Source organism: Schistocerca americana, chromosome 6 (assembly GCF_021461395.2).
Source record: "Schistocerca americana isolate TAMUIC-IGC-003095 chromosome 6, iqSchAmer2.1, whole genome shotgun sequence".
NCBI lineage: Eukaryota > Metazoa > Arthropoda > Insecta > Orthoptera > Acrididae > Schistocerca > Schistocerca americana.
Genome location: NC_060124.1, coordinates 409,207,267 through 409,235,191, shown reverse-complemented (window position 1 = coordinate 409,235,191; position 27,925 = coordinate 409,207,267). Strand labels below are relative to the sequence as shown.

The window sequence follows — 27,925 nt, the reverse complement described above, 5'->3', positions numbered from 1 at the left end:
ACAACAATTGAGACTAGTGCAATAAACAATCAACACTTCACTGTTTGCCCGAAAAGCAATGCCAACAACATAACCCATCTCAAAAAATTCATTGAAGTGCTTCACTTTGATTAAATAGATAATTATAAAATGATTACACATCATTTATTGAGTGTTTCATTTTCTGTGCCAGTCAGTGTAACAGTGATGAGATGGCATTGAGAAATATAATATGACACAAACAAAACTACATCTGCAGTGACAGTAAATATTAGGTTTTACGATTAAATCAAAAATATGGGTTCAATTTAAGTGTTTACTAGCCTACCCAGCAACGTAACTGACTTTTTAACAATAAGAGATACAGCCCTAAATCATTAGAATTATCAGTGTTTTATTTCTGGATTATAAACTGTAAACATATATAATTTAATATGTTCACAGCTGTGGCTGAAATGATAGGACATTAAAAGAAAACTGGCAGTGTAAAGACATCAGAACACTGCGTGTGTGTGTGTGTGTGTGTGTGTGTGTGTGTGTGTGTGTGTGTAAAATTGTGAGCATTGAGACTTTTCATTTATCAGGAGCAAAAGGAGTGGAATTTTAGCATGATTTATACTAATATCAAATCTGAACCAAAGTTCACCTGTGTTACATGCACAGAGCATACTTATGTTCTGTGTGTAGGCTATATCTATATTCTGAGTTCTTGATATTCACTTTATTACCATGAAATTTCTATATCATCGTGAGACGATTCTTGGATGAATAAAAATATTTCAAGCTTTAAGAATGTGAAATGTCAATGTAATCCATGTCACGTCTATAATCTGCACCTGTACTGGCTCCTGGAAAAGGCGAGAGAGTCTGAACCAATGTAATATCAACCTCTACTGTTATAGTCTTACAGGAATGCAGCAAGAATGATTTGTTGATCCTCAAAAGTACTCTAATCTCATTATACTGAAAACAGTGCAGTAATGCAAACAAATTGACTTCCTTGCAAAGCAGCGATTACACACTTCTGGGTCATTACTTCATATCATATTCAATGTACTTACCATAGCATCCCGCATTAAGTGAAAACTTTTAGCCTACAATCAAACTAAGAACGTAATAACTTTCATTTGTGAAATACGTAGTTTTCACCTTCTGTGCAATTGATGAATCATGCAATGCACAAAAATGTTTCATCTGTGCCAAGTGGTTAGAAGAAAGCAAGGCCAGTTTACAAGAAGGGTAGCAGATGTTACCCTCAAATCTAGCATCCAATATCACTGACAACTGCAGAGTTAAAACATAATGAAGTATCTCCAAGAGAATGCCACCCTCCATGGCATCCAGCATGCATTCCAAAAACATTAATCAAGCAAACCCCAGCCTGAGCTTTTCTCTTGTGACATTCTCAAAGTCATGGAGCATGAAAATCTGAACTTCCCAAAACCACAAGTCAGTGACACAGCACACCAACACTTATTAACAAAAAGCACAACTTTGAGCATTATCCAGTGAGACTTTCTCAACATGGAGAATGCAGCAAGTTGTCTTGGATGGAGTTAACATCAAATGCAGAAGTAACTTCAGATGCACCCCCACAAGAGTGTGTTGTGGACCATGTTGCATGCTGATAGCATGGTTGACTGATTTGGGGAGGGGGGGGGGCAAAAAGCAAGGTCATGAGTCCCATCAGATTAGGGAAAGATGGGGAGGAAGCCAGCTGTGCTCTTTCAAATGAACCATCCCAGCATTTGCCTGAAGCGATTTAGGGAAAACCAAGATCAGGATGGCCAGACATGGGTTTGATCCACCACCCTCTCGAATCCGAGAGACCTCCCTTGGTATTAAAACCTGGCAGACAATGTTAGCAGTAACTTCATGACCTCTGCAGATGCATTTCTCAGTAACAGAGTATTATCTGCAAAAAGCTGAAGAACTGTTCAGTCAAATCTTGATAAGTGTTAAGATATGGTTCAAAGATTGGCAGTTTGCTTTAAATGTCTACAAATGTTAAATTTCACTCCTCATAAAATGCAGAGATCTAGCACTGTGGGACTACAATATAAACAAATCATAGACTCAATTAACTCGTATAAGTAACCGGATGTAACAGTTTCAGTGATGTGAAATGGAACGATAAGGGCTCAAGCAAAGCAGCTGACAGGCATCAGTTCATTGACCAGTAGGATACTGAGGAAATGCAGTAAATTTACAAGAGAAATTACTTACAAATCACTTGTACGGATCATCCTACAATATTGCTCACATGCGTAGATATAATACCAATAGGACTTACAGGGGATAATTATTTTACACAAAATGGGCAGCACATATGGTCACTGATCTGCCCGACTTGCGGAAGAGTGTCACCGAAGTGTTGAGAAACTGTAGATGCTTGAAGATACGCCAACAACCCAGCAAAGGCCTTCTTAAAAAGTGTCACGAACCAGTATTAAATGAAGAATCTAATTATCGTTCCTGCAGCAACCGCGAGAAAAAGATTAGTTGGTACTTACGGCGCTCATAGAAGCTTTTAAGCAGCCAATGTTCTCTTGCTAAATGCGAGTGCAACAACAACAAAATTTAATACAAGCTGTAATGAGAATTATGGTATTTCATACACTTCATGGTGAGTTGTAGAGTATTGGTGTAAATAAACAAGAAAACGCTAGATCAACAAAGTTCCTCTCTTTGGCCATCTTTTTTCAGTGTCCACACAGTCCGCATATTATGACCAATATCCAGTCTGACAATAAATGTAACCCTTAAAAGTTATCAGATCTTACCTTCGCTTTCGTAGCTGTCGTGCTTCGGCGCATATTCTCCATTTCTTTCTTTCGAAGTTAGTTTGTCTTTCTTTTTCTCCTTGTGATGTTTCTTGTGATGGCGATGCCTTTCTTTCCTCTCGGGACTTCGTGATCTACTACGATGTTTCTTTTTCTTTGATTCACTGTGTTTATGTTTCTTTGTGGAACCCATTCCGAGTTACTAAGCTTCAAACAGTAGCTCCAATACCTTCCTTTTCCTATATTGAGGAAAATGGACGCCACGTTTCGCAAATGTTACAAAGACAACTCAAACGCGAAACCTATGACAAAGATATTATGACGTACGTGTTGTTTTACACGGTAGCAAAACAAATGTAGAGCGAAAAACGTGTTTTGGATGGGAAAAAGAGTGTTGTGAGATATACGACGGCTTTTTTGTTACTAGAGCGTAATCTACGACTTTTACAACCAACAAAATGCTGACATTACGAGAAAAACAGATTGGTAAGTCAAAATGGTAACATTTTTGGAAGCGTGCAGCAGTGATGACAAGTGATTCGAACCAGGTTTGGTTATGGTAGGTAATGTTTATGTCATGTCTCATTATTTTAAGGTGCTTTAAAGCAGATGCTAAACTTGAACCAGCCTCATTCGAAAACCCAGTCTGCGGAACCGGTGTTTAAAATCCTCATCTATGATAGATGCGGTCAGGACATAATTTCTCCGCTGGTGTCCATAAAGGAGCTAAGAGAGCTGGGAGTAACTCTTCATGTGTAAGTGAATTACCGAAACAAGTATACTGACTATTCTTCAATTCCATCGATTTTAGCTGTATTCCATTCTTGTTGGAGTCATTTCAGAATCTTATCGTTACAGGCAGCTTCACTCGGACAGAGATCCAATACCAGATGTTCCGGCAGTTTACTTCTGTCTTCCCACTGAAGAAAATTTAGGCCGTATCAGCCAAGATTTTCAAAATAATTTGTATGATGCTTATCACTTAAATTTTATATCGCCAATTTCAAGACAGAAACTTGAAGATTTAGCATCAGCTGCACTGCAAGCAAACTGTGTCTCTCAGATACAAAAGGTATTGTGTATGATATCACTCTATATTTTAGTGACATTTGTAGTTCCGTGATAGCGTTCCTATTAATTCTCTTTTGTGACAGGTGTATGATCAGTATCTGAATTTCATTTCCTTGGAAGATGATATGTTCATTCTGAAGCACCAGAATAGTGATTCTGTATCATACTATGGTATGTATTCTGGTAATGATAAACGTTATTTGCTTCCACTAATGTAATTTCACTTTACTTATAGTGACATTTTCTTTTCCAGCTATAAATAGGGGTGAGATCAAGGACACCGAAATGGAAAGTATAATGGATAGTGTAGTTGACAGCTTGTTTTCAGTCTTTGCAACATTGGGTAAGTTTTTAATAGCTGTATGGGAACACGCATTTAATTAAAAAAACTGTGCAATCATTCCTATGACATGTATCCTCACAACGAATTGCAAACTAACATGCCTAAATGTATGTAGATAGCTACATGTGACCAGTGTAAAACTTATATTTTCTGGAACAATTTGAAAATTTCGTGTTTGGATTGCATTCATATTGCCTTTTTTATCCAGCTAGTTAGTTAGTTATTCCATATGTCAGTTGCACACATTGTTTGCTGATTATTTATTTGATTTGTTTTTAAACAAGGGTAAATTGTAGACAGTGTTCTACCACACTATAATTTGCCACTTATCAAACAAAATTTAAGAGCAGTTGGGAGGGGTAGGGCAGAAGGGGGTGCTCTTCCATTTAGTAGTGTAGTGAAGAGTTGTATATCTTTGGAACACCAGTGGATAATTTACAATTAATTTCGTGAGAATATTATAATACTGAAAATTTCCTATTTGAAGCAACAAACGAAAATAAGGAAACAAGCCTCCTCATTTACAGATGAGTTGTGGCCACTATATAAATAAGTGTAATGTATCAGAAAGGTGCACTAGCTGGGTTTAGTGGATGACATAATATGTCAGCAGTGCTGTGGACATTGTTGTGGTCTTCAGTCTGAAGATGTTTTTTGGATGTGGCTGTCCACATTTATATATCCTGTGCAAGTCTCTTCATCTTGGCCTAAGTACTGACCCATTTGAACTGACTTATTGTAGCTAAATATTGTTCTCCCTTTATAATTTTTATCCTCCACATTTGTCCTGGTTACCAAATCAATAATTTCTTCATACCTTGAGATATGTCCTGTCAATCAGTGACTGCTTATAGTTAACTTGTGCCATAATTTCTTTTTTCCCCAGTTCAACTCAGTACCTCTCCATTACTCATCTTATCATTAGATAATCTCTTCTTGTCCGACTTACCTACTGTACAAGGCTACACTCCAGACAAGTACCTTCAGGAAAGACAACACTTATATACAATGAAAAACAATTTCTCTCTCTCTCTCTCTCTCTTTCTTTTTTTTCTGAAATGCATTTCTTTCTGTTGCTGTGCCATGGTGCATATAAAAGCCTCTAAAATCAGAGGCAGGTCCTAATAACCCAGATAAATGATTCACAACAATCAAATTAATTTATGTGGATCTCCATCTTCCATAGAACTATTTAGGTCTAGTAGGCAACATAATCCAAGCTTCTGACCACAGCCTTCATCAGAAAAAGAGATGCATACACCCTTCATTCATGCAAGCAAGCATACCTCATGTGCACATGACCATCATCTGCAGCAGCTCAGGCCAGAATGTGATGGCATTCTGGCCAGAGCTGCCACAATGGGCAGTATTGTTTGTGTGAATGAGGGGTGTGTGATTCTCTCTTTCTGACAAAGACTGTGGCCAAAAGCTTATGTGTAAGTGTCTTTTAATTGTGCCTGTCTGCAACTTAGTGTCATCTTTGTAGTAAATACTGATCTATCTCTTCCCATACTGCTGATATTCCTACCTGGAGAGTCCCTTGTTTGAAATGTGGAAACATACATTTCCATCTTTCTCTGAATCTGTTCTGTTAGCCAATAGCTGGCACAATGAATGTCAGTAGTACTAGAGATGTGCTGTATGATGCCAGTAATTTGGAACATGTTTTTCTCCCCATTGCCATGTTTTATAGACAATGACACACTTTTTTCTTCAAAAAATTGCCTCCAAAATTCAGGTGTGTCTTACACTTGAAATTAATATACAAATGTCCAGTGTTTGATTTAAAATCCCTGCCAGTCTTAAAAATTGCCACACATTCAATGCCACAGGGAACCTATCTCTATCTAACAATACTGGATTTAACTGAAACAGCAGTGCACCGATGCGACGAACATGAATTGTGGGGATTCAGAGGCTTGCTAACACTGTCTTCCTCCTGCCCCACCATTACAAACCCTGTGATGTGTTATTGCAGTCTATAGTGCCAGTGAACTTGAATTGAAACTGATTTGTGTTGTTGGTAACAGTACAATGTTCTTGTTAGTAACAAGTTTTGTAATGGAAAAAAATAAAATTATTCGTGTGATACAGGCTATAAATTGAAAGTAGTAGCATATGCAGAAGAACATGGAAACAGAGCAGCTGAACGGCATTTTGGCCCTTAACCAACAGAAAAGCCATTCACGATATGTGGGCTAGTGAAGAAGAACTGCAAAAATTGAAGTAGACTAAAGGGGCAATTGGAGAACTGAATGCCAAGTTGCCAAAACTAGAAGATGGCATATTGAAAGGAATTCAAGAACACTGACATTGGAATTAATACAAAAGCTGTTCAAAAACATACTCATAAACTAGCACTACAGTGGAATTTAACAGACTTTAAGGGTGGAGTTGGTTGCTGCTACAGTTTTGTGAAGTGTCATGGACTTAGCATGCGAATCAAAACCAAAATATCTCAGCAAATGCCACAACTGTGTGAAGAGAAAATATTATTTTTACAATTGCTTTATTATTCAACATTGAAAGAAAAAGAGTGTGGACTTAAGCCAAATAGCGAATATGGACAAAACTCCTCTCACATTTGATGTGCTGAGTAATGGAACTGTTGCCATGAAAGGTGCTAAAATGTAACTATAAAAACAAGTGGACATGAAAAAATACACTGCACTGTTGTCCTTTTATGTTGTGCTGATTGTGCTAAACTTAATCCAATGACCATTTTCAAGTGCAAAACCTTCTGCAATACTGCCAGGTGTTGTTGCTCTTTTACATGACAAGGGTTGGATGGACGAGACTGGTATGAAATTATAGATTGACAGAGTGTTGGAGAGAGGAAAAGATCATTTATTGAAGAAGAGTTCTCTTCTTCTGTGTCAGTTTAGCAGTCATTTGAAAAATTCTGTGAAAGAGAAATTGAGACAGGGAAATACAGAACTTGCTGTTATTCCAGGAGAACATACTTCACAATTGCAACCTCATGATGTCTTGATAAATAAACCATTGAAAGTGCGTATGAGAGAATACTGGAACAAATGGATGATCGATGAAACCCAACATGAATTCACACTGAAGGGAGCTTTAAAACGATCTACAATCACACAAGTGCATCAGTGGGTGAAACAGTCATGGCCTAGAGTGATAGAAGACATTATTGTTAAATCTTTCAAGAAGTGTGGCATAAATAACACTGTCAATGGCAGTGAAGATCATCTTGTATATGAAGAGAACAACAGCGAGGAGGAAGAGGAAAGTTCAGATAATGATTTTCAGGGATTTTAAAGGTCAGTTTGGTTTTATAAACGATGAATTTTTATTAGTCTGGCTTTGCAGTCTAATAATAAAAATTGTAAAATGATGTTTTCTTTTTTTTTAAAAAAAAAAAAAAAAAAAAAGAACATTGCCTAAAAATTAAGATGCACCTTACAGTCCGAAGCATCCTGTAGCCTGTAAAATATAGTACTCTGATATGCAAAACCAACAAATGTTACAACGAAATATGAACCAAACTTAAAAAACAAATGATTATCATGGAACACAGAAAAACTATACATATTGTAAACAAAACAATGAAGCCATTGTTACGTCACTTTTCAAAGAATATAACAGTGTCTCGAATCATTCAGTTGATGATGTTAGCTTTCTCTCTCTTTCTGGCACACACTCACTCACTCACTGGCCCCAAATGCTAAGCTTATGCAGCTGCAGAAGTATGCATATGGGTGTATATATTTGTGAGAATGTATATTTGTACTGTAAAAAAGTGCAAATGGTCAAAAAGTAGCAGATTTTCAAAATTTTTTATATACATTTATGTGCCACTAATTATTCCTCACTTTTGTTTGAAATATTGGAGAATGTGTGTTGCAGTTGTCCTGTCTCAAGCTTTGAGTACTGCTAAAGCATTGGACCATATGATGTTGACTGGCATGTGAGGAAGATGTCGATCAGGTGATAAGAGTTCTGGAGGTAATCTTGGCAGTAAAGGAAAAATACTTGGAAAATTAGTAACTCCAAACTGTATAGATAATTAGTAGTTTATGCAAAATGAGATACGCAGCCCTAAAATGAAACACCTGTATGAAATGGAGCCAGTTCTAAAGCAGAGGCATTGACAATGATTTTAGCACTGTTCCAGTTACTCCAGGAAATTCTTAATCTGTCTGCCCATCAGAAGCATCTGCAAAAATGTTACAGTAGTTAAGAGAGATTTCAGTCAGAACAGCCTCTGTCTTCTTTGTGGAAGGAGAAAAGAGTGCTTGAAGACAGTTGACAACATTTGGGGTGTATCCCCACCTAGTGTTCCATAAAATATCTCTCACTCCTTGCTCTTTCTCAGTTATTGAAAAGTGTCTTCCGCCAGGTGTAATCAGCTACTTATCAGTTTTTTCAATGGTTCCTATACCACTGTTGTGAATATTAAACCTCATTTACCAGGAAAATTATTAGTACTCTTCAGAGCAGTATCAGTTACACGGATAATTTACTCATTTCATGTCAGTTTTTACCATTACATTAGGCATTCATCCATACCAAGTACATATAAAAGATTCCTGAAGTTTTTCATAATTATATTTGTGATACAAGAGAAATCTTGCTCTGAATGTACAGATTAGAATGATGTTCTGATGGACTAAAAAATCCCTATATGTCTGCATTCAGTACTGTGCAGTCTGCTGCATAACCATTTTCAAATGATTGTCATAAGTACATAGCAGAGTAACATAGTTAAAACACAAAATATGAAACAACCATTGGCCTTTAGCAGAAAGAGTGAAAAGGTGACTGACATAATGTAACACTATCAAATATACAAATTTGGGCCGCAGTTGGAGGCGACTCCTTAATGGCCAGAGGGGCCCCGCCCCACCATACTCTGAACTGCCAGTAGCGGGGCCAGGTCTTGCGACTACTGCTCCCTCACACTCCCCTTTGTGCATCCTTCCACAGTGACAAACCTGTTTTCTTTTACCCACCCCAGTCAGCTAATGTTGAGGGCTAGTGTCAGGTAGCCCATACTCCCACCCTACTCCTGGCTCTTAAAACTGCAGTTGTAGAGATGTGACCAAGCTGTTTCCCCTTCTTGACCTCCCCTCTTGCTGGACAGACCAGCTCATGCATACCCCTCTTTCCCTGCACCCCAGTAAACCCTGATGTGTCTGTCACATTGCCACTCTCATACCTGTCCATACATCTACACAATGCCTTACTCCCCCCTCCCCTCTGCCAGGTGGCTCATGGCTCTTTTACGAGTTTGTGCATGGTGCACACTGGGCCCAAGCCCTGAGCTGCTGTGGCCCACTCTTCCATCCTGGGCTGCATTTCCTTCCCCGTGCCCCTCCCACCCTGTCACCGATCTTCCCCTGTACCCTTTCCTTCTCGTCTCTCATTGTTGTTACTTATGTCAAACTGGATATCCATCTGGTTTCTTGTATTCTTTCCAGTTTTTGGCCACCTCGGCTGCTTCTTTTAGATGCTTGTGGTCCCCCCCTCTAAATTTTCTCTCCATAGTGTGAGCCACCTGGGGAAGAACTTCCTCCCTAGAATTTTTTTACAGCATAGATTCCTCCCCCACTCTTCCTGCCTAGCTGTAACCCCCTAAGCTGCTAGGTCACCAGCATGTGTAGTCGGTCTGTGTGATGGGGCTGTTATGTATCCATCTGGCTGAGACACCTGACAACAAAGGGATCACACTTCTGATACCTAAACTGTTGCCTCCCTGTTTATGCCTAGGAGTGGTTGCTTGTCATTCTGGAGCATTGGAACTACCAGCAACACTTGCCATGCCAGACGACCCTTGCTGTGGCTGGTTGGTCCCTACAGGAAGAGCCCTTGTTGGGTGTGCATGGTATCAGGATGGATGCTTAGAGTATGAAACACATCAGGTTTCAAAAATCTGGCTTTTCTTCTGTGGTCATCTCTTCGGTTGGCAATGGATCATTTAGTACCACTTCTTAGGACGCTGTGGCCTTCCCTTCCCTGGCTACACCCTGGCAGTATGGCCAGGCTTGCTGGCTTGGGGTCAGATGCTTTCTCTTGCACGTGGTCTGCACTAGGACTGATAGGGACACTTTCACCGCTACCATGCTGTTAGTTTTTGTGGAAAATACTGAAGGCAAGTATGGTGAAATGGAGTTCCTCAGTAAGATGTGGTCGGGTTCACTGTTGATCAGAACTACTTCTACTGCCCAGTCTGCAGCCCATTGTGCTTGTGACCATCTTGGCAACATTTCAGTGTCCATTACTTCTCGCCAGTCTTTGAATATGGTCCAGGAAGTCATTTTTCATGAGGATCTCATCCTTGAAACTGATGAGGAACTCTGGGCAAATCTTGAATGACAGGCCATTCATTTTGTGCAGCATGTTCCGAAAGGTCACACGGAGAGATAATTACATCAATACCAATGCCTTTATTCTGACATTTGAGGGAGATTACCAGAGAAGGCCAAGGTTATAGTATATTGGTGTGACATGAAGCCATATGTCCCACCGCCCATGAGGTGTTTTCAGTGTTTGGGTTTCGGACACATCTTCTCGCAGTATGGAGAAACTGCTGTGCAGTGAATGTGGACACCCACTCCATGAGGGGAGTGCTTGTATTCCGCTGCCTGTTTGTGTTAATTATCACAACCATCACACTCTACAATCACCAGATCGCCCACTTTGTGAGAAGGAAAAGAAGATAGTGGAGCATACGTCCCTTGATCATTTTCCTACACTGAGGCTCATCAGAAATATGACCATCTTCACCCTGTGTCGATGACATCTAACTTTGCCTCTCTTGTGCCTTTTCTCCCTCCTCCTTACCCTAGTCCCTCCCCCTCCCCTGTCCCATCCCCTGCAGTTCCCATGCCCTCCCCTCTGATTGCGGTCCCCCCTCCCCAGCTGGAGAAGCATCATCCTTCTTTGGTGCCCTCCAGAGATGGGGCTCCCTCCTGGGATCCCTCCTCCCAGTGACTCCCAGGCCAGAGACCTGCTACTGCAACTTGGCTGCGGGACTAACAGCCCACGTGCAGCAAGATTGCTCGTTCTCTCGTTGTTTGAGATCTTGCAGAAGCCTGGTCTCTCTCTCTCTCTCTCTCTCTCTGTCTCTCTCTCTCTCTCTCTGTGCACGTGCGCGTGTGGTTGCTCGTGTGGTTGCTTGTGTGTGCGTGTGCGTGTTTGTATGGCCTGCCCTCCGCAACCTGTGAAAGAGAAGAAGGCCCCACCGGCGCTTCTGGAGATGCCATCTGCCCCCTCACAACCTGAGTCTGACATTTCATTTATGGATATGAACTTGTCCTCATTGGTGATGGTTGGTGACTCGTCAGTGTGATTGGCTCCAGACATTTCCCTCCCATTTGGATCCCCATTGCATGATATTCACAGGAACTGTAATGGATACTATCATCACCTTGTGGTGTTGCAGTCCCTTATTTTGTGTTACTTGGTACCATGTGTCATTCTCCAGGAATCTCGGTTTAATGATGTTCACCCACTGACCCTTCATGGGTCTTGTGCTTTCTATTGGAACTGGGTTGGCGCTTGATGGCTTTAGGTGGAGTTTGGATGTTGATCCATATGAATGTTGTTAGTACATGGATCCCCCTTCATGTCACATTGGAAGCAGTTGCCGTCTGGGTCCGCTTCGACTCTGCAATCATGGTTTGGAATCTCTAACTCCCTCCTGCCAGGCCACCTAAACCTGCTGCCCTAATACCCCTCCTTCAGCATCTCCCCCTCGCTTCCTCCTCCTTGGGGATTTTAATGTCCATCATATTTTGTGGAGCAGTACTTTTTTGTCTTGATAGGGGCTCCTCATTGACCAGTTTTTTGTGTATCACAACCTGTGCCTTCTTAATGATAGTTCCACTACTCATTTTAGTGCTGCCTATGGCGTTTTGTGTGCCATTGCTCTTTCACTCACTTCCCTGGCCTTATTCCTTCCTTACACTGATAGCTACATGATGACCTCTGTGATAGTGACCACTTCCCGTTGATTCTCTCATTCCCTTCCTACCTCATGATGCCCACGTTACCCCGTTGACTGGCCTTTATATACCTCCTGGGTAATGTTCACACGTTCGTTGTCAGGTTGTATTGTTGAAGTCATTCATGATCTGTCTGATAAGATAATTCATGCCACCAACATTAGTGTTCCCCACTCAATGGGTGTCATTCAGTGCCAGCCAGTTCTGAAGTACAGCATGGCTTCATCACAGGTGTAGGCTACACCCTGCACCCTCTCTGGTTGTCAGTGGTAGTCTCCCATTCTGGTCCTTGCCCTTCCAGGTGGCCTTTGTACAGATGATCAGTTCTTATGGAACACCTCACAACCCATTTTGCAATGGCATTGGCATCTGCCTCCTATTCAGCTGCCTTCCTCCTCCAAAAACAGCTGACTGAAGCTTCCCACTTAAGATTTACCCCATCATCAGGCAGAATTCTATGATGAACCTTTTACTGAATGGGAACTCTTTCTTGCTCTCTTTTTTTTTTTCCACGACAGTATCTCCTCAATGTGTTTAGCCGCATCTGGCACCAAGGTATTTTCCCCTTCAGTATTGTATATATAAATATACCTTCATAAGAAGCAAAAATACACTAAAATCACATCCTGCAGTGGAGATGCATAACACAATCCTGCCAAAGGCGTCATCAGTAGTATCTGCACAGCCTTTGGCACGATTGTTTTATGCATCTCTACTGCAGGATGTGATTTTTAGTGTATTTTTGCTTCTGATGAAAGTATATTTAGATATACCGAAACTGTGGTCAAAGATTTCAATAAATCTCTATCTTGTAACTGTTTGGCTGTTATCGTTTACCCTGAAAATTTTCAACAGTTGCTGCTTCAGCATTGTTTAAAATTTTGAAATCATGTACAGGAACTGAAACTCCTGGCCCAGGCACACCCCTTGTGCTTGTGTTTACAGGTAAGACCACATTTAAAAGCCACTGACGCCCCTGTGCTATGGAGCTATACCTTCCACCAAAAGGATGACCTGACTGGGGAAAGAACCGAGGGAGGGGTTGCTGTGTTTGTTGTTGACACACACCATTCTTATGTTCTCTCCTTGGTTATTGACTTACAGGCAGTAGCCATTGTTATTAATGTGGGTCAGAAGATCACTATCTCCTCCCTATATTTACCTCCACAGGAAGCAATAGAGTCTGAGCCTCCAGCAGGCCTTATCGCACAACTCCCCCACCCGTTTCTCCTACTGGGTGACTTGAATGCCCATAATGTATTACGGGACTTGACCTATACTTGCCCCAGGGGTTAAGTTGTGGAGAACCTCATAGTGTCTTGGAGCTTTACATCCTCATCACAGGCAATCACACTTATTTCTCTGCTGCTACTGGTCGTTCTCAGTCATCAACTTCTCTTCCTGCTCACCAGTCCTTGCAGGCTCAGCACAGTGGGAGGCTACTGATGACTTTCAGTCCAGTAACCACTTTGTATTGTGGATCCACACACTGAAAGGATGATTGCTTGAACAGTAGCCACCAAAATGGATGATCAGCAAGGGTAACTGGGTGCTTGTACAGTAGCCACCAAAATGGATGATCAGCGAGGGTAACTGGGTGCTTTTCAGCAAGCTGTGATTGAACACCACAACTGTGCCCAGAATGGGTGAACCACATCGAGCAAATGGTCCATTGTGCCACTGACTTATCCATCCCAAAGCCTTCAGGTTATCTTAGGAGGTGACCTATACCTTGGTGGACTGATCAGTGCCTTCAGCAATCTAGGACAGGCATGCAGATCTTCTATGGTTTAAATGCTGCCCAGCAGCAGACAACATCACAGCCTTTCGAGTTGTGAGAACCAAGCCTTGATGTGCATTCCTGGACTCCGTCACTCATTCTGCTTGTTCTAAAAGAGTATGGGAAGCCATCAAAGAATTTCCAGTAAACACAGTCATTTACCATTAGCAGCACTTCTGAAACAGGGGTGTCTCCAAACAATGCCTGGAGACATTGCTGATGACGACAGTGGATTTTGCAGCAAGTACTGCCAATGCCAGTCAGGATCGAGCGTTTCACCACTACTGTGCAACTGCAGAGAGGGGCAAGTTGGACTTCAGATTCAGCAATTCTGAGTCAGACAACTGCCCTCTCTCCATTGGAATTGGCACTTTCTGAGACTTGTTTTAATGCATCCAGCATGACCAAATCCAGTGCCGCATGCTTTGACATCTGCTGACAGCACCAAAGGACACCACCTGCGGGTGCAAGGGTTAGAATAGGCCCGAGGTATTCCTGCCTCTCGTAAGAGGTGACTAAAAGGAGTCTCACACATTTTGGCCTTTATGTCATGGTCCCCTGTTGGGTTTGACCTCCATTTTTCAAAATTTTCCCAAAGAGCGAGCCAATTGGGGAAGGGCCCCTTACATGGTGCATAGTGTCCATCATGTGCTGAGACCTCCCACATCTTTCATCGACATGGATCTGCACTTCTGTTCATTCTCCAGCTGTTGGGTGAGGTCATCCTACTGGGTACATTTTCCTCCATCCTCTGTGCACTGTTGCTTTCTGCGCTGTTGATGGTAACAGATTTCTTAGCTCATTTGTGCCTGGTATCCAGCATGGTAGCCAGTCCGTGTGATGGGGCCACCATGTACCCTGTTGGTTGTAGTCCCTGACCTCACAGGGATCACTCTGCAGATGCCTGTGCCATTAACTCCCCATGTATGCCAAGGAGTAGATGCCCATCAGCCCGGGGCATCAGGCTCCCGGCAATGGGCATCCTGTCAGGTGGCCTTTGCTGTGGCTGGGTGGTGCCCGTGGAGAGGGCCCATGGTCGGACTGGGTGGCATCAGGGCAGATGACACACCATGAAGCGTAGTACGTCATCTCTTGCTGGTGGTCCAACAACAGTAGTCTCTAAGTGATCAAGGTCTAACTTCAGTGCTATGAAATACGACCCCAAATCGTCCCCCACCACCACCACCACCCCCACCACCACCACCACCACCACCACCACCACGGACACACCATGAGAGGAACACGAGGCTAAGGATGACAGCGAAGGTTGTCCACCCCAATACCCCGTATGTACAAGAGTTGATAGGGAATCTTTCTTGTCAATGAAACCTCAGCTTTTTGTGGAGCATTTAGAGGACAAGTTTGGGGAGGTAGAGGGCTTGTCCAAAATGTGGTCAGGTTTGGTCTTAATCAAAACAGCATCCTCTCCCTGTCACAGACACTACTTGCCTGTGACAAGCTGGGGGATGTTTGTTTCCATCACACCCCATAAGAGCTTAAATAAGGTCCAGGGTATCATATTTTACAGTGACCTTCTTTTGCAGTATTACAAAGAGTGGCGAGGTGTCCCTTTCGTCCGGCGCACCCAGCAGGGTCCAAGGGATAATTAGGTTGCCACCAGTGCCTTCACCTTGGCCTTCGATGGTGACATATTACCCAAAATGGTCAAGGCAATGGTCTACCACTGTGACGTAAAGCAGTATATCCCCCTTCTGATACGGTGCCTTAAATGCTGGAAGTTCGGCCATATGTTTTCCCGCTGTACTTCCAGCGTCACCTGTCACGATTGTGGGCATCCTTCACATCCCAGTACTCCCTGTGCCCTGTCTCCCATCTGTGCCAACTGTGGGGAGCACCATTCGCCTTGCTAGCCAGACTTCAGGATTCTCCATACAGAAAGAAAACTAATGGAATACAAGACCCTGGACCGACTGACCTACACTGAGGCTAAGAAAAACAATGGAGGCTACATTCTGTGCATATGATGTCACGTATGCCGCCGCTATGACAACGGTTGTACCATCTTCCGTTCCCCCATTTACAGTTGGCTCTGAGCCGTCAGACTCCACCTGCCCCCTTGATGGTGGGTGCCACTTCCCTCCATGTTGCTCCTGCACAACCTACTTCAGGAGGAACAAACCCCCCCCCCCCCCCCCCCCCCCCCCCCCCGACCATCGGGGACATCAGTCCTCACTTCTCAGCCAGAGAAACGTAAGTCTTCTTCAGCTCCTCTCGCCAGGAAGGGATCCCTTGGGTCACTCCTTTCCCAGGTTCCTACCAGTGGCAAAGCTGACACCTGCCAGTGGCTGAGGCAATCACAGGTAGCTGGCCTTAGGGCTTCCCGGTCCTCCTCAATCCCTGAGACTGACTTGGTGAAGGCCTCCCAGCTGGAAAAACCTAAGGAGCAGCGAGAGAAACCTAAAAAGAAAAAGACCCCCAAGAACTTAGGCAATGCAGTGGCACCCACACCACCGCTACCTACAAGCTCTGTGTCTGAGGTTGAGGTGGAGATTCTGGCATCCGCTGAGGACCTAGATGTCGCTGGGCCCTCAGACACAATGGATGTCAATCACACAGGTACTCATCTGGTGGCAGCAGGCGATCCTGAGCGCGTAGATTGCCTCATTGAGTGTTTCATGCCTTCCCAGTCACATGATCACGTAATCCTCCAGTGGAATTGTGGCGGTTTTTTCCACCACCTGGCTGAGCTATGGGAACTGTTAAGCTTTACACCTGCTTCCTGCATTGCCCTCCAGGAAACATGGTTCCCGGCAATGCGGACACCTGCCCTCCGCGGCTATAAGGGATATTACAGGAACCGTAGCGATTGTAATAGAGTGTCAGGTGGAGTTTGTGTCTATGTCCTGAACTCAATATGTAGTGAACCTGTGCCCCTTCAACCCCCTATTGAAGCTGTGGCTGTCAGGATAGGGATGATGCAGGAATAACTGTCTGCAATATATCCAGATGGTGCAGTACCCCTGAAAGTATTGGTTGCACTGATTGATCAACTCCCTAAAACTTTCCTACTTTCGGGAGATTTTAAAGCGCATAATCCCTTGTGGTATAGCACCATGCTTACTGGCCAAGGTAGGGAGGTCGAAAATTTCTGTCACATCTCAACCTCTGCCTCTTAAATACAGGTGCCCCCACACATATCAGTTTGGACCATGGCACATATTTGGCCATTGATCTCTCGGTTAGCAGTCCTGGATTTCTCCCATCTGGAGAGCACATGACGACCTGTGAGGTAGTGACCAGTTCCCCATCTTCCTGTCACTCCCCCGGCATCATGCCCATGGACGCTTACCCAAATGGACTTTTAAACAAGGCAGACTGGGAAGCCTTCACCTCTTCTGTCACTGCTGAATATTCCCCTCATGGTGCCATTGATGTTGTCTTTGAGCAGGTCACTACAACGATTATTTCTGCAGTGGAAATCGTGATCACTCATTCTTTAGTGTGCCCCTTGGTGACAATGGTTCTACCATCTTCTGTTCCCCCATGTACAGTTGGCTCTCAGAGCTGTCAGACTCCACCTGCCCCCTTGATGGTGGGTGCCACTTCCCTCCATGTTGCTCCTGCACAACCTACTTCAGGAGGAACACCCCCCCCCCCCCCCCTCCCCCAACCATCGGGGAAGTCGCTGAGGCAACTAAAGAACATCGGTGAGCTCTACAGCGACGTAAGTGACACCCTTCCCTAGAGCACCTAATAGCCGTTAAGAGGCTCTGTGCCTGCCTTCGCCAGCTTATTAAACAGCAGAAACAGGAGTGTTGGGAGAGGTACATTTTGACCATTGACTGCCTTACGTTACCTTCCCAAGTCTGGACAAAGATCAGACATCTTTTTGGGTACCAGACCCAAACGGGTGTCCCTGTCATTAACGTCAATGGCGTGTTATCTACCGACGCAAACACAATTGCCAAGCGCTTTGCTGAGCACTATGCTCTAGCCTCTGTGTCAGAGAGCTACCCCCCCCCCCCCCCCCCCACCTCCCGACCTTTCACAGCCTCAAACAGCAGATGGAAAGAAAAGTCCTCTCATTCACCACACGCCACAGGAATCTTATAACGCCCCACTTACAGAGTGGGAGCTCCTCAGTGCCATTGCACATTGCCCCTAACACAGCTCCTGGGCCACATCAGATCCACAGTCAGATGATTAAACGTCTCTCGCTTGACTACAAGCGACATCTTCTCGTCATCTTCAACCGGATCTGGCGCAATGGCATCTTTCCATCGCAGTGGCAGGAGAGCATCATCATTCCGGTGCTAAAACCCAGTCAAAACCTGCTTGATGTGAATAGCTACTGGCCCGTCAGCCTCAATAACTTTCTTTGTAAGCTGCTGGAATGTATGGTGTGCCGGCAGTTGGGTTGGGTCCTGGAGTCACATGGCCTGCTGGCTCCACGCCAGGGCAGCTTCCGCCAGGGTCGCTGTAGCACTGATAATCTTCTGTCTCTCGAGTCTGCCATCTGAACAGCCTTTTCCAGATGCCAGCATCTGGTTGCCGTCTTTTTTTACTTATGTAAAGCATACGACACAACCTGGTAACATCATATCCTTGCCACATTGTATGAGTGGGGTCTCCAAGGCCCACTGCCGATTCTTATCCAAAACTTCCTGTCACTCTGTACTTTCCATGTCCAAGTTGGTGCCTCCCATAGTTGCCCCCATTTTCAGGAGAATGGCGTTCCGCAGGACTCTGTATTGAGTACCTCTCTATTTTTAATGGCTATTAACAGTCTATCAGCAGCTGTAGGCTGTTGATCTCACATTCTCAGTAAGCAGATGACTTCTGCATTTCGTGCTGCTCCTCCAGTACTGGTGTTGCCGAGCAGCGCATACAGGGAGCCACTCACAAGGCGCTGTCATGGGCTCTAGCCCGCAGCTTCCAGTTTTCAGCTGCAAAGTTGAATGTCGTGCATTTCTGTCGGCATCACACCGTTCACCCAAAACCAGAACTTTATCTTCATGACAATCCACTTTTCCTTCATGACAATCCACTCACTGTAGTGGAGACATATCAATTCTTAGGACTGATTTTTACACCCGATTGACTTGGCTACCTCACCTTCGTCAGCTTAAGCGGAAGGGCTGGCAGCACCTCAATAGCCTCCACTGCCTGAGCAACACCAACTGGGGTGCAGATCGCTCTATGCTGCTGCAGCTCTACAGAGCCATTGTTAAACCCACTGTGACTATAGGAGTCTGGTTTACAGTTCGACGGTGATCTCAGCGTTGCGTTTACTTGACCCAGTGCATCACTGTGGCTTTTGCCTAGTGACGGGAGCTTTTAGAACGAGTCCAGTGACCAGTGTACTGGTGGAGGCCGGAGTCCCTCCATTGAAGGTTAGGTGTGCATAACTGCTTGCCAGCTACGTTGCACATGTTCGTAGTTCTCCTGCATGTCTGAATTACTGCCTCCTTTCCCCAACCACAGCAGTTCATCTCCCACATCAGTGGCCCAGGTCAGGGCGTAGGATTGCAGTTCGCGTCCGGTCCCTTCTGTCTGAAGTGGAGTTCTTCCCATTACCACCTCTCCTGGAGGTCCATTCACGTACACCTCCATGGTGTACACCTAGGCTGCAGATTTTTCTGGACCTTTTGCATGGCCCTAAGGACTCCAGTAACCCTTCGGCTCTTCGCTATCACTTCCTCTCGATTCTCAACATGTACCAGGCCATGAAGTGGTTTAAACTGATGGCTCGATGGCTGATGGTCTCATAGGCTATGTGTGTGCTCTTGGACATATTGAACAGCACTCCTTGCCAGTTGGCTGCAGTGTTTTCATTGCAGAGCTGGTGGCCATATCTCGTGCTCTTGAGCACGTCCTGCTCATGCCCTGGTGAGTCATTTCTCCTGTGTACTGACTCCTTGAGCAGCCTACAAGGTTTCAACCAGTGTTACCCTCGCCATACTTTGGTAGCATCCATTCAGGAGTCTGTCTATGCCCTGGAATGGTCCCGTCGTTCAGTGGTGTTTGTTTGGACCACAGGATACATTGGAATCTCAGGCAATGAACTTGTCGACAAGCTGGCCAAACAGGCTACACAGAACCCGCTTCCGGATATGGGCGTCTCCGAACTGACCTGCATTCTGTCTTATGCTGCAGGGTTTTTCGGCTTTGGGAGATGGAGTGGCATAACAGTATGCATAACAAACTGTGTGTCATTAAGGAGACTACAAATTTCTTCCATGCCGTCCTCTCGCAGGAAATCAGTAGTGCTCTGCCGGCTCTGCATTGACCATACGTGGCTAACATGTCGCAAGGACCCACCTCAGTGCCACTGAGGCTCAGAAATGATGGCCATCCACGTATTGCTGGAGTGCCCACTTTTACCAACTCTGCAGTGGACTTTTAACTTTCCCAGCCCCCTACCTTCTGTGTTGAGTGACAACGCCTCAACAGCAGCTTTAGTTTCATGTTTTATTTACGAGGGTGTGTTTTATCATTTGATCTAAGTTTTAGCGCATGTCCTTTGTCCCTCTGTGCCCTCCACCATAGTGTTTTTAGGGTGGAGGTTTTAATGTTTTGGCAGAGTGGCTGGCTTCTCCTTTCTATTCTCAAGGTCAGCCAGCCATGGTAATCTGTTCTCTTGTTTTGATCTCTTCTACATGTTTCTTGCGTATTTCTGTGGTTTTCTTGTCCTGTTTTGTCCATTGTAATGTGTTTTGTCCTTCTGTCGTTCTTCTGGTTCTTCCTTTCTCCTGTTATTGTGTCATATGTCTTCTTTGTTTTCTTCTTTCCCTCGGGTAATTGATCTACTGGGAACAAGGGACCAATGGCCTTGCACCTTGCAGTTTGGTCTCCCCCCCAACCAACTAGCCAACCAGCCAACCAAAGGACACCCTCCTTGAATGTTTTAATCTTATATGCAGACAGACAACTTTCCCAGCTCCTGGAGGTAGACAATTCTCATACCTCTCCTGTACATGTCACAGTAGTTACTGAAGCATAGTCTGAATGAGCTGTGTAGGAAGTACCCTGGAGTGTGTGGTTAACCATCATCTGATCTGGTTATTAGAAACCAGGCAACTCCTTAGCCACTTTAAGTGTGGATTCTGGAGGTTGTGGTCCACTGTCGATAACCTTACCCTACTAGAGGCAGCTGTTCAGCAGGCTTTTGTACATAAACATCACTGTCTCGGTATATTCGTTCATATCAGCAAGGTGTATAACACAACTTGGAGACACAATATTCTCAAGCAACCCCATCATTGGGGCTTTCAGGTGGTCCTTCCTTTTTTTAGGTCCAGAGTGCTGTCAGATTGTTTTGAGCGGCAGAACTGTGTTTCTTAAGGCAGAGTTTTAAGTGTTACCCTCTTTACCATAGCCATAAACAGTATAACGTCTATGGTAAGGGCTCCTTAGAGTACTCTTTATTTGTGGACAATTTTGCTGTTTTCTGTTCGTCCTCTGGTGTTGCAACAGCGACCCATTGCAATTTATAGTGCGGAATTTAGAAGAATGGACTACAAGAAGGGTTTTCAGTTTTCTGCATATAAGTGTTTGTGTGTGGGGGTGGGGAGGGAGGGGGGTGTTAACCATTCTTGTCATATTTTTTATTTATTTGATTTGCATATGAGGGACACTTCTACCTTTTAAAGACTCATTGAGGTTTCTGGGCCTTATGTTGGGCTGCAAACTGTCATGATTACCACACCTGAAGGCACTGAATATCAGCCGGCCGAAGTGACCGAACGGTTCTAGGCGCTACAGTCTGGAACCGCGTGACCGCTACTGGTGCAGGTTTGAATCCTGCCTCGGGAATGAATGTGTGTGATGTCCTTCGGTTAGTTAGGTTTAAGCAGTTCTAAGTTCTAGGGGCTGATGACCTCAGAAGTTAAGTCCCATAGTGCTCAGAGCCATTTTGAACTGAATATCATAAAGCGCCTTAGCCACAAGTCTTGGGGAGCAGACAGGGCACTTCTCCTCCAGTTTTATAGGGCTTCTGTGTGTTCATAGCTGTACTATGGATTCACAGTGTATTGGTCAGTGAGGCCATCTTACTTTAAGATTATTGATGCTATCAACATGAGGGGGATTAGGCTAGCCATGGGTGCTTAAAGGACCAACCCCATACGCAGTCTCTGTGCTGAGGCTAGGGAGCCACCACTCACCATCCGCCAGCAGCACCTAATGGCACATCAGTTCCTCGCTTCTCTGGCATCACTTGCATACCATACTGTTCCTTGTGTGCTTCTGGAACGCCTTTTCTCCAATCATCCATGAGCAACAGTACCATTTGCGATCCGTGTGCAGCGTGCCTGGAATCACTTGGTGTAAAGCACCCAAAGCCAGGATTTTAACTGCCTGCCGCTATGGTTACTGCAGATGCCCAGGGTGATTTTATATTTTGTGCAATACAGGAGAGATTCCACTCCTGCATGTTTTTAATACTTAATTTTGTTCCATTTTAACCGAGGACCACAATTCTACAGCTGTCTTCATAGGTGGTTTGAAACAGGGAGGGGGGGGGGGGGGGGGGTTGGACTGCTTCGGTTTGCACTCTTGTTTTCTCTGATCATGTCCTCAAGGTTCAACTGCCTGGAAGCTTTACTGTATTCAGTGCAGAACTATGTGCAGTCTAGTGGGCACTGAAGCAGATGAGGCATGCTTAGAGTGCAAAATTCCGTGTCGGTTCTGATTCTCTGATTGCCCTTTGCTCTCTGTAAAACATTGGTACCTGACAGATAAAGTAGTCCAGGATATCCAGGATGCCTTTCTCCACCTACAGTCGCTGAGGAAGGAGATGGATTTCTGCTGGAAAGCAGGGTACATGGGTCTTGCGGAAGATGAAAGGGCGGATGTAGCAGCCAAGGAGGTGTGTGGTGAGTGTCAGTTATTTCAGTGTGCTATCGTTTCTCCATGCTGTTACTTCGCTGTTGAGGTACAGAGTCATGTGTCGGTGGGAAGACAAGTGGCTGGAAGTGACGGACTGTGTCTACTAAAGCCCACTACAGAGCCACGATGTACTTCCTTTCAGCCACAGTAATGGGATGAGTTCCACCTTACCCGTCTTCACATAGGCCACAGCCCAATAATGCATGGCTTCTTCCTCCAGCAAGAGGACCCTCTAGTGTGTGGTGCACATGGCATACAGATCACTGTGCACCACATTTTACTAGACTATGTTCAGTTTTCAGACAAGGGAGCAGCGGCAGATTTGCCAGCAGTTCTGCCCTCTATTTTAAGTGACATTGAAATGAATGTGGTTTGAGTATTATGATTTTGTGATTGGTCCAACTTGTTTCCTGAGATTTTAGGGAGATGTTGTTAATGTGTTAAAAGGGAGACAGGCTCACCCACGTTTTTCTCATAAGTGGTCAGCCGGCTCCAAACACACACACACACACACACACACACACACACACAATGTGATAATCTCTCAATAGCATTCATTATTCTGGAGCTGTGTGGTTGTAACTTGAGTATTCTTACAGTGATTTTAAAATGAATAAGCTAGATTGATTCCTAAAAATGCCCTTTCATTTATTAAGTGTAGACAGAAGCTAGAAATCAAGTGGTTAGGTGCCCATCAACAAAAGAATTCTAAATGTCTTAAGTCAATACTAACAAGAACAGTACTTTCAGCAATACATCTTTCTGTAAAAAGTTGTGGATAACAGTGAGTAGAGAGAAACAAAAGTTATTTTGTTCCTATTGTGTGTTATTTAGTTTTAAAGAACTACGTACAACAGCCTTGGCTATAAGACTCTAAAGATTTAAGTGATCAAATTAAGAAACATTAGGAAAGTGAACCATATTTAGAAAACGCTTGTAAATACAAAGTGTGTGGCATCATTAACTTTGTTGCTCAGATTGATTCAACATATAAAATGCCAATCAGAAACACAATGCATTAGTTACCAAGAATATACATGTATTATTAGTAGATTGCATAAGGTTTTTTGGAACTCGTGAGTTAGCAGTAAGAGCTCCCATTGAAAAATAGGAGTCAGCTAACTGTGGTAATTTCTTAGATTTGTTATCCCTTCTAGGAAATGTTGACAGTGTATTAGATGACCACTTAAAAAGCTAGATACTGCTTTTGTCTGTAAATACTGTATATGTCACATATTATACAAAACAAACTTTTAGATTGTATGAATCAAGTTTACATGGAAGAACTGATTAAATACGTTAATGCTGCCACTTTTGTTTCTGTGCACTCAGACTAAACAACAGATGCTACTTGCAAAAGTCAGTTTGTCAGTGTACTGCGGTATATTAACAGGAAGAAACCTGATGAAAGAGTCTTTTCCTCTGACATACATATGAAAATGAAGTTTATATAACATTTGTTATGAACAATGCCAGTATTAAGTTTATTGTCTTACTATCTAGACCCTGCCTATTATGAACATCAGCCTCCACTGACTGAAGTTAAAACATTCTTCAAGCATTTCTAACTGAAACTGTGCAGCAGTGAATGCAAATAGTAGTATTATCCAGACAATGAAGACCAATGTGGCATAATGTTATCGTTTAGCAAATTTGTGGTTGCTATGGACCCTGTAGCAGCTAAAAGACAAATTTTACCATAAACAAAATTCTAAAAGTGTAGAACAAGTTTCTTAGCACACATGTATCATTGGGCCTAGTGGTCTAGTAGTGGTACACGTGCCTGAAAACTGAAAGGTCATGTGAATGAATCCTAGTCAGACTATGGAATCTTCAGTCTGTCTTTAACCTAGCTTCATATCTCAGTTATGTGAAATTTGCTAGGAATGACACAGTCCAAATTCCACATTAAACTGAAGGTACCCTTTCCTCTGTACAGTTTCTGCGGTAGGTTAGGGATATGCGAGTCACCAAATGGCATTCAGTTGAGAGACTTGAATCGGGCCACTGAGCCACACACCATTAGGTGGCTTGTGGAGTATGATGGAGATGTAGATATTATTATATATGCATCATTCTTGCCTTTTTTACTATCAGTTTTTTAGAACACTAAATTATTATTCTTACAGTAAATACATTTATCTGAAGGAAGCTGATTCATCTTGACTCTTGATACTTTTTTTAAAACGTTCCTTAAAACGTTTGCATTGCATGTAGCAACAAATCAGGATTACTAGTTCAATAAGTGACGTATTTACATATGTAAATGAATAGTGTCTTTGGCACTGTGTCTTCGTACTTGACACCCTTAGGGGGTGAGAGTATGGTGACCACGAGACCCCGAGCTATTGCAGTTCCTACTACGTTTCCTGTGCTGCAGTCTCTTATCTCTGACTACCATTCCTATTCTTGTTCTCTTTCTCATAGTGACAGCTTTGATGTCAACCTGAGTATTCCCTAAGTTCTGCCTTCCTTTCTCATGATATTCTTTCATTTACCACCTTTTGGCTGAAGTAATTTGTAGTCCCCTTTGTAATCTTACCCTTCTACACATCACTATTGAAATTCTCTGTCGATAAAACTTTTGAAAGCTTCAAGAGGCAGAAAATATGCAAAAGAAGAACTTTTTAGTTGTCTTCATTTTCTCTTCTTCTTGTTATTGGCTCTAATTCTTGCATCTATGGGTACATACTTACAGCTGAAATTTTGGTTTATAACATTGTGGGTTCCTGATGACTGAATAACTGATGAAGACTTGCCTCTATATTTCTTTTATTTTATCCCATTCTTCTATACCACACTGACTTTACAATCTCCATTACAAAAATACATTGTTGTAGACAAAATTAAAGAAACACTTATGTTTCCATCAGAGGCATGCCCACTACTCCTCATATTCTGTGGTATTTACAATATTTCAAAGAGTTTACAAAGCAAAAGAGGTTACAAACTTTCTTAACAAAAAAAGGCTCTTTGCTAAAATACATCATTATTTTGTAAATGAATCGAGAAATAAATTTAATTATTAGCATTAGATTGTGCAATCAATGATATGAATTTTAAGTATACCAGAATTTCTAGTTTCAAATATTTCTACAACAAGAATAATTTTTAACCATTAGTGGATATCAGTTGTAACAAATTAATTTCTTTTTATACATTTTAGTCTGAAATATAATACATTGTATACAAAATCATACAAAGTTCATTCATTTAAACAACTGAGATAATTTTCACCTTTACAGGAATTGATAGTATACATGGTATCAGTTATTTCTGTGTGTGTATATATATATATATATATATATATATATATATATATATATATATATATATATATAAAAAATCTAAAAACTTATCTTAGTAGGAGGAAAAAAAGGACAGGTATATATAGTTCTTAGTTCATCCCTATGAAATCCCCAAACCACCTTCCCTACCCTCTGGCTCCTATCCTTGTAACCGACCCCGGTGTAAAACCTGTCCCATGCACCCTTCCACCACCACCTACTCCAGTCCTGTAACCCGGAAGGGGGGGGGGGAGGGGGAGGGATGAGGGGATGTGGGTTTTGGGGGAGGGGGTGGGGAGTCGTTCCGGTCCCTGGAGCGGGGGGACTTGCCTTGGAGGGAGGGAGGGACGGGTGTGCGCTCGCGCACACACACATATCCATCCAAACAGAATGACTCCTTACCCTCTCCCTTAAAACCCACATCCTTTCGTCTTTCCCTCTCCTTCCCTCTTTCCTGATGAGGCAACAGTTTGTTGCGAAAGCTTGAATATTGTGTGTTTGTTTGTGTGTCTATCAACGTGCCAGCGCTTTCGTTTGGTAAGTCACATCATCTAAAAACTTATCTTAGGGGGAAAAAAAGGACAGGTATACACTCGCGCGCACACACACACATATCCATCCACACATACGCAGACACAAGCAGACATTTGTAAAGGCAAGGAGTTTGGGCAGAGATGTCAGTCGAGGCGGAAGTACAGAGGCAAAGATGTTGTTGAATGACGGGTGAGGTATGAGAGGCGGCAACTTGAAATTAGCGGAGGTTGAGGCCTGGTGGGTAACGAGAAGAGAGGATATACTGAAGGGCAAGTTCCCATCTCCGGAGTTCTGACAGGTTGGTGTTAGTGGGAAGTATCCAGATAACCCGGACGGTGTAACACTGTGCCAAGATGTGCTGGCCGTGCACCAAGGTATGTTTAGCCACAGGGTGATCCTCATTACCAACAAACACTGTCTGCCTGCGTCCATTCATGCGAATGGACGGTTTGTTGCTCGTCATTCCCACATAGAAAGCTTCACGGTGTAGGCATGTCAGTAGGTAAATCACGTGGGTGCTTTCACACGTGGCTCTGCCTTTGATCGTGTACACCTTCCAGGTTACAGAACTGGAGTAGGTGGTGGTGGGAGGGTGCATGGGACAGGTTTTACACTGGGGGTGGTTACAAGGGTAGGAGCCAGAGGGTAGGGAAGGTGGTTTGTGGATTTCATTGGGATGAACCAAGAGCTTACGAAGGTTAGGTGGACGGCAGAAAAACACTCTTGTTGGAGTGGGGAGGATTTCATGAAGGAGCCCCTACAAAACCTTTCGCCTGACTCCATCAACCTACTGATCCCACCGACACCCCGCACCCCTACCTTCTACCTAAAATTCACAAACCCAATCATCCCGGCTGCCCCATTGTAGCTGGTTAACAAGCCCCCACAGAACATATCTCTGCCTACGTAGATCAACACCTTCAACCCATTACATGCAGTCTCCCAACCTTCATCACATACACCAACCAATTTCTTGAACACCTGGAAGCCTTACCCAATCTGTTACCCCGGAAACCATCCTTGTAACCATTGATGCCACTTCCTTATACACAAATATTCTGCACGTCCAGGGCCTCACTGCGATGGAGCACTTCCTTTCACGCCGATTACCTACCACCCTACCTAAAACCTCTATCCTCATTACTTTAGCCAGCTTCATCCTGACTCACAACTTCTTCACTTTCGAAGGCCAGACATACCAACAATTAAAGGGAACAGCCATGGATACCAGGATGGCCCCCTCGTATGCCAACCTATTTATGGGTTGCTTAGAGGAAGCCTTCTTGGTTACCCAGGCCTGCCAACCCAAAGTTTGGTACAGATTTATT

General features: G+C 43.6%; 2 protein-coding genes across 3 annotated transcripts in view; one reads left to right on the top strand and one right to left on the bottom strand.

Moving 5' to 3' along the window:
• The window catches only part of LOC124619865 (U4/U6.U5 tri-snRNP-associated protein 1), a 71,783-nt gene extending 68,732 nt beyond the window's left edge, over positions 1 to 3,051 (bottom strand). The window contains exon 1 of one of the 2 annotated variants that reach the window (XR_006980152.1): positions 2,763 to 3,051. Coding sequence is in view for 1 of the 2 variants with exons in the window: in XM_047146484.1 (XP_047002440.1) it covers positions 2,763 to 2,955 (193 nt within the window). In the remaining variant the exon portion in view is untranslated. The remainder of the gene's footprint in view (positions 1 to 2,762) is intronic. The other variant, XM_047146484.1, reaches the window with a different exon arrangement.
• The window catches only part of LOC124619866 (protein sly1 homolog), a 201,829-nt gene continuing 176,866 nt past the window's right edge, over positions 2,963 to 27,925 (top strand). Inside the window, exons 1-5 of the mRNA XM_047146485.1 lie at positions 2,963 to 3,248; positions 3,358 to 3,517; positions 3,621 to 3,834; positions 3,917 to 4,004; positions 4,087 to 4,176. Coding sequence (XP_047002441.1) covers positions 3,221 to 3,248; positions 3,358 to 3,517; positions 3,621 to 3,834; positions 3,917 to 4,004; positions 4,087 to 4,176 — 580 coding nt within the window. The 5' untranslated portion in view covers positions 2,963 to 3,220. The remainder of the gene's footprint in view (positions 3,249 to 3,357; positions 3,518 to 3,620; positions 3,835 to 3,916; positions 4,005 to 4,086; positions 4,177 to 27,925) is intronic.